General features: G+C 32.7%; 3 protein-coding genes and 1 pseudogene across 3 annotated transcripts; 3 read left to right on the top strand and 1 right to left on the bottom strand.

The window, feature by feature from the left end:
- The first annotated feature begins 1,188 nt into the window (after window positions 1-1,188).
- Window positions 1,189-3,595, top strand: LOC119604381 (microtubule-associated protein RP/EB family member 1-like). Its single transcript, XM_037956943.1, has 3 exons — window positions 1,189-1,992; window positions 2,060-2,600; window positions 3,374-3,595. Exons 1-3 carry the CDS (start codon window positions 1,863-1,865, stop codon window positions 3,516-3,518), a joined length of 816 nt encoding a protein of 271 aa, XP_037812871.1. The 5' UTR covers window positions 1,189-1,862; the 3' UTR covers window positions 3,519-3,595.
- On the bottom strand, window positions 3,485-4,888 carry LOC119604380 (coiled-coil domain-containing protein 130 homolog). The gene is made up of 2 exons (XM_037956942.1): window positions 4,213-4,888; window positions 3,485-4,136 (listed from the first exon to the last, which is right to left on the bottom strand). The coding sequence occupies exons 1-2, from the start codon at window positions 4,783-4,785 to the stop codon at window positions 3,600-3,602; spliced, it is 1,110 nt and encodes a 369-aa protein (XP_037812870.1). The 5' UTR covers window positions 4,786-4,888; the 3' UTR covers window positions 3,485-3,599.
- A 1,641-nt stretch (window positions 4,889-6,529) lies between these two features.
- LOC119604375 (methionine--tRNA ligase, cytoplasmic-like) lies at window positions 6,530-9,703 on the top strand. The gene is given in 14 exon segments (XM_037956938.1): window positions 6,530-6,811; window positions 6,965-7,086; window positions 7,201-7,835; window positions 7,924-8,127; window positions 8,189-8,293; window positions 8,353-8,681; window positions 8,684-8,965; window positions 8,968-8,984; window positions 9,044-9,193; window positions 9,195-9,255; window positions 9,258-9,317; window positions 9,320-9,473; window positions 9,475-9,558; window positions 9,634-9,703. Coding segments are annotated over 14 exon segments (2,376 nt in total). The 5' UTR covers window positions 6,530-6,708.
- Window positions 9,704-9,729: 26 nt separating this feature from the next.
- Window positions 9,730-10,370, top strand: LOC119604383 (annotated as a pseudogene).
- The last annotated feature ends 428 nt before the right edge of the window (window positions 10,371-10,798 follow it).

The following is a 10,798-nucleotide window of genomic DNA, read 5'->3' as shown; positions in this document are numbered from 1 at the left end:
ATTTTAAATTCTTAATCGACCGATAAGATCGGTCGGATACTTAACCTTTATGTATAAATTTGTCATTCCGTTTGTTATTACTACAATAAGCTATATATGTACATTAGGGTGTCCTGTGGACCACTTTTTTGGAGGAATACCTCTCAAACGATGCGTTTTATTATACTAAATAAGAGAAAAATAGAAAAAACAAAAAATTTCCTCAGTTCCCTACCTGCGATTAAAAATATTGATCTCTATCAGACATCCTTTGAGAAGTTTCCTATTCAAAATCATCAAATTTACATACTCCCTGTAAAGAGATTAGTTGTTAATAACTCCCTCTAGAATACTGGTATTACATACCATGTATATATAAATCTGATATCAATAGAAGTTGTATTATCAACTGAAACCTGGATCGGAACACAGCTTCCACTTCCGAAAATCAATTAAACAATCATGTGTATATAAAAATCTCTTCCGAAAATCGCTTAATCGTAAATAAGTCAATTGGGACAAAATGCGACTTGAATATATGTTGCTTATATACAAATCGAAAGAGTTTCCGGATCGGCCCACAATTCCTCATAGCTTCCATATAAAGTCCAATTTTGAGAATTTGCAATTGAGTTTTTTTTTTTAATTTGGTTCATAACTTTTTATATAGTGAACCGATGTCTATACAAAATTGCCTAGTAAAATAATTAATATTTTGACTGAATTTCATTAATTTCGTTCTAACGAGAGCTTATTTAGACAGAATCGATGTAGCTTAATCGAATCAAAATTTATTAGGACCAAGAATGGGTATGTTTTGTATCAGATGAATATGTCTCAATATTACGCACGGAACATGAAGTCATATCTTGGCTAGTAATTTCTTGTGGCAGCTATTTTTTGCACCTAAATTGTTGACGGGATCAGCTTTTGATAAGCGGCCTTACCTCGCCAAATGCAAATTCGCAGAAATCGTTATTCATATTATATCGGGCAAATAGTATAAATATCATCTACTTTTTGAAGAAACTCCAAACGAATCTGTGTTAGTTTTCTAAATAATAATAATTGTCTCATTGGCAATGAGACGTTGGAAGTACTCAATATTTTAAAAAAATCGCTTGTTTATCACTCAATTTTGTTGTTGTACTTTTGGCGGGCATAATAACCTTCAGAGTTAGAAGATTATTTGTTGTTCACTTGGCATTCGTAAGATCCTTTATAATTTGCACTGATTAAGTAGTGAAAATATCAAAATTTTTACTTAAATTGCTAACATTTTATTAAAACAAATCATTTTAATATAAATAGAATGCATTTTAAATAAATACACAATGGGAACTTCAAGAAATATTATTTGAAGAATTACCACTCTATTTCCTTTTTGGTTAAAAAAGAAAAGTAAATTTTTAATAAATAACCAATTATAATAAAGTAATAGTAAAAGTATTAATAACTGTTAGAAAAAGACTATAAAAATAAACAATTACAAAAATATTTAAAACAAGTGATAGAGTCAAGAGAACAGAAACTCGATCATTTGCATACTGCATGTACAAATTGGACATTTATAGAAATTAGCGGCAGTGGAAAAGGAATTACGCACTCTTGTCTCTAATCGTAAGAGAGCTGAATAAAACCACAATAGTTATCAGCAGCTCAATAATAACAACAAATTAAGTATTAATAAAAATCAATATTAACAAAAGTTTGCATTCATTTGTCCGCGATACCGTTACATTCATTTGCTATTTATTCGCGACCGCATTAACAAAACCCAAAAGAAGAATCACTCATATTTTATTCAACAATTAAAAGAAATTGCAAGTTTAAAACAAAGAGAACGAAATATTAATAATAGATTAAACAAACATATTATAATCATGCCAGATTTAAAGACAACTGTTACACTTACTAGTGCTACGGCAGAGAAAATGTCTCGTCACGACATGTTGGAATGGGTCAATAGCACCGTTCATGGACAATATAAAAAAATTGAAGAGCTGTGCTCTGGTAAGTTTTCTATTTTTATAAACACATAAATTCTTAGTTGCAACTGGCATTTTTTTTACTCTTCTAGGAGTGGCATATTGCCAAATGATGGAACTTTTGTTTCCCAATACAGTGGGTTTGAAAAAAATCAAATGCAATGCCAAGTTGGAACATGAATTTCTACACAACTTAAAGCTTTTCCAGGCTGCCTTTATAAAACTCAATTTCGATAAATCCGTACCAATTGATCGTTTAATCAAGGGAAAATTTCAAGATAATTTTGAGTTCTTACAATGGTTTAAGAAATTTTTCGATACACATTCGGCCGGTAAAGAGAATTTGAAAGTGCCAGCTGCCTTGGCGGCAGCAACACATAATGCCCCTAAGCCTATAAGAAAACCAGGTACACAACCATTGGGAGGCGCTGGAGCAACGTCAAAGTCTGCCACCACTAAATCGTCAGAGATTTTGAAAACACCCAAAAGTGGTCAACAGCATGACGAAAGAATGGTTTCGCCTTCAAGTCTACGTGTGTTGCAGGAGACAAAGGAAGAATTGAACAAACAAACCTTGAGTATAGAACAGGAGCGGAATACCTACTATAAAAAACTTACTGAAATTGAAGCCATGTAAGTTTATAGGTTTTTTTAAAGAATTGCCAATGCTTAATGAGTAGTTTTAAAAAAAGACATCGTAAAACAAAGGAGTTAATGCCAGGAAATGATCCTTTTTGCATAAATTTTCCACTCTTGGGAATTGTATAGTGGCGACCGTCTTCACTTTCGTTTACAAAGTACATTTGTGACGAAATTGAGCAAACCAGTTGGTTAAACGTTAGTGGAAATGACTATATTTTTCGGAAGCATTAACTCTTTGTCAAACTGCCGAGTTCTGTTAAAATACAGATACATACATACGTATGTACATACATAAATATGTATATAGGAACATACTTGTTTTGAGGGGCGTATTTTGTATTCCAAGCTAAAAAAGGTTGAATTCAATTTGTATTTACCACATAGCACACAATAAATAGAACTGCCTAGAGTTTAAAACATGATTTGTGGGCCTGATCGGAACTACATCACTGCGCTTTATCTGATGATTAGTTTGTGATGCTCATTTTATATATATATACACGTAAATGAAAACAAAGTTCATAAAACAAATGAAAATCTAAATACCTACTCAATTATCGCATCAGTCTGTGATGCATTTGCGAATGTACTACGCATCAGATGCAGCGCAGTGATGCATTTCCGAACAGGCTTTGTATTACAGCACGTGTTGATAGAAATTTTAAACTCATTTTTGCAATATAATTGCAGTGTTCAGACTTTTTTAAACATATTAAAAACTTTGAAATATAATCGTTTTAATAAATGTAGTTTTTGCTTTTCAGTCTTCACGAATCCATAAAAAATGAAGTCTACGTTGATTGGTGTAATCGTGCGTTAGCCATACTATATGCTGTCGATGATAATGCTCCCCCTGGCGATGAAGAAGAGGGTGCTGAAGCTTATGCTGCTGAAACAGCCGATTTATAAAACCTTTATTATTTTCTACTTAAAACTATTATGTATTATGATATTTATACATGTAATAAAATTCTAATTAAATACTAGTATTTAGCTTTCTTCATTGTCTGAGGGACCTGAGGATTGAGATGCTGTTGAAGAATTGGAACTGGCATAGTCACAAACTAATGCTAAGCTTTTGGGCAAATCTACTAAACAAGCATTAGGGACATTTGTAGACGTTGTTGGATTATCTAATTTTGCTTTATTTATATCTTCAATTGATTCCTCCCCTTTACCACTACATTTCCCTTCGATATCCGTGCTACTTTTAGTTGTATTACTACTTTCGCTTTCATTTAGTTTTCTTTTGATTCCCAATTGTTTGTAATCCAGATGAGAACTTAAGGCTTTTTGACGTTTAAGACCACCAAAAGTAGTTTGTGTTGCTCCTGGTAGTGTTGGTTGTAGCAATATGTCGATGCGTTTTTCTTCCTCTCTTTCCTGGGCAGTTTTACTTTGCAGTTTCATTAGAGCAGCCATCTGACGATCCTGTTGAGTTTCGGGCAAAAGTGCTATGTCCAGACTACTTTTAGCCAATAGTTTGTCATCAAGTTCTTTCAAGGCTTTCAATTCGGATTTCTTAGTCTGAAATAATGTAGAAAATATTATTTAACTATATACCTACCTACGTATCTAGTTATGTTTAAGTTCTAAAACTTACCCTGAATTCTGCTCTTAATTTACAATTGGCTTCGTAACAATCACTCCATACTGTCTTATTCCTTTCCATTAGCTTTTCCAAAACTGGCTTCGCCTGATCTCCTGCCTTTTGATCCTTTGCTTGATGTTCCAACTTGTACATGGCATCGTCGAATAAACGTTTTTGTACTTCTTTTGTTTCTGGCACAACTTGTTCATTTTGTGTAGGATCCCAACGATTTTCCTGCCTTCTAGCACCTGATAATATCACATAGTCTAAATTTCCAGGATCAGTTTGTATTTCAAAGTGATTGTCACATAAATGACATTTCATGCGAAACTTATAGATGGGAGTGGAATAGTACATGCCCACTTTGGTCTTTTCCGCATTATAACGAACACCCATTCCTATGTGATTCTTACAGCCATCACACCAAATATTGTAGGGCATTTCAAATCTAATGATTATTATGCCCAAGTGGATTTTCCTTGCCCGTTCCCGCAAAGCGTGCGTGCCACGGAATTTATTGAGACCTCCTTTTTTTGGATCATAATCAGGCGGATAGTATTTATTTTGTCCTTTGCGTTCACCCATTTTGTTTAAAAAATTTGCGGCTTTTTTTAGAAAAATAAATTAAAATGAATTTACAAAGTAAAAAAACTCCAATTGTTCTTGTCAAACGTTTGTTTGAAAACAAAGCACAGCTGTTTTTTAAGACACAAGGATGCCAGATTGATTTGAAGAAATTTACGGTAGAACCAATATAAGTTTTCCATTTTACTACATTTTTATAGCATGTATATATTTTATGTTTTTAATAATGTTTTGTCACTATCATTGAGTATTAACTTGGCATTATCACAGAAAAAATCAGTCAAATTTTGAAATTATTTAGAATTTCTTGGAAAATTGTATTATCTTATTTTTTTCAATTTTATTTTAAAATAATTTGTTATTATTTGACATCCACACACTCATACTTGTATTTTTATTTTTGATTTGGTAGCACTTTTATCGAAGTTAAAAATTTCTATAATTAAAATTAATAATAATATGGCCAAACTAATAGGCTCGATTGTAAAAATGAATTTTAAATTAAAAAAAATTAACTTGTATAATTTTACACATTAACTCCTAACGTTTATAAATTTTAAATTTATATGGAACCGCCTTTTAAACAAAAAACAAAAAAGAAAATAATTTAGAGCCAGCTAATCTACAATTAAAAAATTCGATTTATATTATATAAAAACGATTTCAATTAATTACTTAGAAAATCTTATTTAAATAAAAACGATAATTTTTTGATTATTATTTAACTTCTTTAAATGGAAACTAAAATTTCATATACAGCAGATTTAGATAAACTTAACATTCAACTGATTGAAAATTTAAGCACAATTATTTCTTAAATTAATTATTTGAATGCAATTAATTTAGTAGATTTGGAATCTTTGTATTTTGCAAAATGTCCAAAAGTACGGTTGAAAATGTTTAAATTTAAATTGTTAGAGACTAAGTTGAAACGAATATCCCATTCACTAGTACTTATGAGATTTCGAGCAAATATTAGATTTTTATTAGATATCCAATACAAAGCAAATATTTGATTTTTATTAGATATCCAATACAAAAACAAACCAATTCCTAAGTCGATTTCGCCAAAATCTGTTCAAAATATAGTTGAAATGGATACGCAACTATGTTTTTGCAAAAAAAGTACAAAAACTATGACGCTGTAGAAGAAAAATTAAATTTGAAACAAAACAAATAAAAAATGCAAAAAGATAAATTTTTAAGAAAATTTTCTATTATAGGAAAAACGTGAATGAAAAGTGTATTGTAAGTAAACTATAATGCCGAATTTTTAACAATATGTTCAATACTAAATAATATTCTGTATATTTCTCTATTTTTTTGGTAGTAAAAAGAATTTGGTAAAGTATTTGTTTTCTTTTTTATTCATAAAAAATTAAAAGAAATAGATTTTGTACAAGATTTGATATACAATCTACGAGATTTCGCTGTACTGTAAATGGCGTATTAACAGTAAAAATTTTACGTTTAAAAGGAATTAATTATTTTTGAAGGATTAATTATTTTGAAGTTTTTAACGCCTTTTCAATTATAAATGGCTTAAGATTAAAATTATGGATTATTACAATACATTTTCAAATACATAATACTTTGTATTAATATAAATTTACATAATGTAAAGCACCCTTTAATGGTAATGTGCTATAAAATAATTATTTCTGCTACAAAAATTAAAAAAATCGCTGAATTCTGCGTTAAAAATCGCTTGAATGACTTCACTGTTAATAATTTTTGACATTCTCTTTTGTTACACATTTTCTTGACATTTTTCAATTAGAATTTTTTTGTGTGTCTAATTAGGAAAAAAATTGCAGTTGGTGAAAAATAAATACGAAGACATTTTAACCCTTTTGCCACGTTATTTATTAAATTTAATTAATAAAACTCGTAGTTTTAGTCAGAGACCAACATAAAGCGAAAATGAAAATCTATACAAACGAGGGCAATCCCCTTGGCCTGAAATTACAAATCCTGGCCAAATTTGCAAAACGTGAGGTGTCGGTGGAAAAAGTTAACCTAAATGGTGCGTAAGTAGTAGTGCTACATGGTCTGTTGTAAGCAATAATGCAGGGGGGTGAGGCGGGTGTGAACCATTATTTAAATTTCTTTAAAATACTCCAAGAACTATGATGTATTTAAAGTGACTGTATGACGAAATATTGAATTTCTATTGCAGATATTAAATCTAAAGACTTATTGGTTTTACCAACTTTAGAATTGGATAATGGTCTAAGACTATTTTCGACAGATGCGGTGGCTAAATATTTCTTTCCCAATGAGGGACAATTAAGGGATGAGGTTAGTTGTACATATGGTTGAAATTGTATTAGGAATTTAAAATAATGTTTAGAATTCCAAATATATTGACCTTGTTCAAGGTTATTTTAATTGAATTTTCCCTATATTAAACAGTGGCTTGAATGGTCTTCTACTTCATTGGCTCCTGCGTTAGTGCATCATATGGGTCATGGTCATCGTGCTAATCCGAATGCTCTTCCTGTACTTAATGCTTTGGTTAAGAAGCTGGAAGATAATTTATCAAAAACACCATTTTTAGCTGGTGATAAATTGACAGCAGCTGATCTTTCAGTTTGGTCTTTGCTGGCTCCCGATGGTACATTAAAAGGCGCTCAGCAAATTGAACATCTTCTCGTGTGGTATCGTAAAATTAGCGCCATGCCTGAAATTAAATCAGTGTTAGAAAAACAACCTTTAAAAGATTTAACTTTTAATGCTTTACAAAACTCTAATCTTTACGGAGGTCTCTATCATGTTCCTCTCAAAATGCCTGCATCATTATCTGAAGCTGGCAATCTATTGGCTGATACTGGTTCTACTTTGGCTGATACCATTACTGAGGAAGAACTCAATTTGGCCAGCACTCACTTTGTATATGCCCCCGCGGCAGAGCGTAAGGAACCACGTACAGTTCTTCCTAAAGCTGGTGAGCGTAATGTGCTGGTCACCTCTGCTCTCCCCTATGTCAATAATGTACCACATTTGGGCAACATTATTGGTTGTGTATTATCCGCTGATATTTTTGCAAGGTAAGTGATTTACATATTTATAAATTTGTATAAATAAAGATTCAATAATGAACAATAAAAATATTACAATAAATGGCATTCTTTGCAGATACTCACGTGCAGCTGGCTACAACACTCTCTATATATCAGGTACTGATGAGTATGGTACAGCTACCGAAAATAAAGCACTTGCTGAAAATCTCACACCTCGTGAAATTTGTGACAAATACTTTGAACTACACAATGCGATCTATCGTTGGTTTGGCATTGGTTTTGATTACTTCGGTCGTACCACAACTCAAGAACAAACAGAGTAAGTAAACAAACAAACAACAAAGATATTAACTTAAAATTAATTTAACATATTTCATTAGAATTGTACAAGAAGCCTTTAAAGATGTCTACGATAATGGTTATATCTTAACTGAAAGTGTAGAACAATTATTGTGTCAGAAGTGTGATCGTTTCTTGGCCGATCGGTAAGAGTTTCGCTAGCACTTAGTTAAAGTTTAGTAGATAATAATTTGTTAATTTCTAGTTTTGTTGAGGGTACTTGCCCACATCCTGGCTGTGGCTACGAGGATGCTCGTGGTGATCAATGTGACAAGTGTGGCAAGCTAGTTAATGCTACCGAACTTATACGTCCCCGCTGTAAAGTGTGCAACACAGCACCAGTTGTCAGATCCTCCGACCAATTGTTCCTTGACTTACCGAAAATCGAAAACAAACTTCGTGAATGGGTTGATCATTCTGAAAATGGTTGGACGAATAATGCTCGTGTTATAACACGTGCTTGGCTACGTGAGGGCTTGAAGCCTCGTTGTATCACACGTGATCTGAAATGGGGTATTCCAGTACCTCACAAAGGTTTGAAAATAAAGTATTTTATGTCTGGTTCGATGCACCATTCGGCTATGTTTCTATGACCAAACGTTACTCCAAGGAATTCAAACAATGGTGGCAACCCGAAAAGGGTGTGGAAGTTGAACTCTTCCAATTTATGGCTAAAGATAATGTACCCTTCCATTCGGTTGTTTGGCCTAGTGCTTTGTTGGCTATTAACAAGGGCAACACTTTGGCATCTCACATTATGGCAACTGAGTATTTAAATTATGAGGACGGCAAATTCAGTAAAAGTCGTGGTATTGGTGTCTTGGCAATGATGCTCAGGTAAGATTATAAACAAAGGTAAAAACCTACAAAAGTCTAAATTTTGTCCCTTTATTTAGGACACTGGTATTCCCGCTGATGTTTGGCGTTTCTATTTGGCTTCAGCCCGTCCAGAAGGTCAGGACTCTAGCTTCAGTTGGAATGATTTGGCAGCCCGCAATAATTCTGAGTTACTTAACAATTTGGGCAACTTTGTAAATCGTGCCTTAGTCCTTCTGTGAAAAGAACTTTAATGGTGTAGTACCCGCCATGAATCTCACCAATGACGAGCATGTTTGCTGGCTCTAATTAATCGTGAGTTTACGCGGTTATGTCAACTCTTGGAGAAGGCTCGTTACGTGATGGCATCAGACATATGCTTTCGATCTCTCGCCATGGCAACGGTTACATGCAATCACAACAGCCCTGGGTTTTACTTAAGGGCAACGATGAACAAAAGTCTAGAGCTGCTACAATTATTGGTATGTGCTGTAATATTGCTTGCCTTTGGCCATCTTATCTTCCCCTACATGCCAACAACGGCTAGAACTATGTTCGAACAATTGAATGCTAAGCAGACACAGTTGAATGTTGAGTAAGTGTACAGTTTTAAATATAACAATAATTTATTATTAACAAATTTTTAAAATTCAATTTAATATTCTTTTAGAAACCATTTACCTCAATTTTGTTACCATCCCGGCCACAAGATCGGCAAAACCAGCACCATTGTTCGCTAAATTGGAACAAAGCTTCACATTGATGAATGAAAAAGAAGTATGCTGGTCCTCAGGTCCTAGGTTCTGGCGATTCGCAGACCAGCTCAGCAAACATAGCTGATTTGGAAAAGGCTATTCAGGAGGCAAGGTGATAAAGTAAGACAACTTAAAGCCTCCACAAAAGACAAAGCCGTATGGCAACCAGAAGTAAATAAACTTTAGATTTGAAGAAACAACTAACCGAGGCACAACGTAAGCAGTCAGCTGAAACTAAACAAAATGGTGCTGCACCCCAAAAGTGTAAAAGATCTTGAGCTGCCATACAGGCACAGGGTGATAAAGTACGTCAACGACTAGGCATCAACAAAAGACAAGCCGTTTGGCAACAGAAGTTAATAAGCTTTTAGTTTGAAAAAGCAATTAGCTGAAGCTCAAGCTCAAGCCTCTGCCCACCACTACTGCTGCAACCACCACTTCATCTCCAGCCTCGGTTGATCCCAAAAAGGTAAAGGAAGTAGAAGATAAGATTGATGCCAAACAAGCTGAAAAAGTACGCACTTTAAAAGCTTCTTCTGATGCTTCCGTTTGGAAGCCAGAAGTTGAGATTCTTTTGGCTCTTAAAAAGGAATTGACCACTTTAACTGGTGCTCCCGAACCCAATGCTCAGGGCAAAAATAAAAAGAAGAAGAAAGAAGTAAATTTCTTAATTTCTTAAGTTTTAAAGTTTAGTCACATTTTTTGTATTTGCCTACTTTATACTAATAATATACATATTAAATTTTCTTGTGTTTGTGTTCTTTTATTATTAAATAATTTTGCATTCTCAATTTAAAATTATATCTTTGTTTCATATTTTTATAATTTTTTTTTGATTGATTTGATCATAATTTTGTATTTTACTTTACAAATATTTAATTTATTTATTAATTTTGCTCTTTCACATGAAATATACATTTAAATATTTATAATAATTTGTTTATTTTTATAAATTTGTAATTTTGCAAAATACTTAAACATAAAAGCTCAATAAATTATTTTGAAATAAATATACTGAAATAACATATGCGTCTAAAGTTATTATTGTTTAATAGTTGTTGGAAATTTTATATTTAACTA

The sequence above is a fragment of the Lucilia sericata genome, unplaced genomic scaffold, assembly GCF_015586225.1.
Source record: "Lucilia sericata isolate MDLA Ls3-8-SP2 unplaced genomic scaffold, ASM1558622v1 Contig000387F_arrow, whole genome shotgun sequence".
Lineage (NCBI taxonomy): Eukaryota > Metazoa > Arthropoda > Insecta > Diptera > Calliphoridae > Lucilia > Lucilia sericata.
Note: the sequence above shows the minus strand (reverse complement) of the source record. Positions and strands in the feature narration are given on the sequence as shown.

Coding starts and splice junctions, on each gene's coding strand:
- LOC119604381 (XM_037956943.1), top strand. CDS start 1,863: ATGCCAGATTTAAAGACAACTGTTACACTTACTAGTGCTACGGCAGAG. Junction 1,993..2,059: donor AATTGAAGAGCTGTGCTCTG/GTAAGTTTTCTA, acceptor TTACTCTTCTAG/GAGTGGCATATTGCCAAATG. Junction 2,601..3,373: donor CTTACTGAAATTGAAGCCAT/GTAAGTTTATAG, acceptor TTTGCTTTTCAG/TCTTCACGAATCCATAAAAA.
- LOC119604380 (XM_037956942.1), bottom strand. CDS start 4,785: ATGGGTGAACGCAAAGGACAAAATAAATACTATCCGCCTGATTATGAT. Junction 4,137..4,212: donor AATTAAGAGCAGAATTCAGG/GTAAGTTTTAGA, acceptor ACATTATTTCAG/ACTAAGAAATCCGAATTGAA.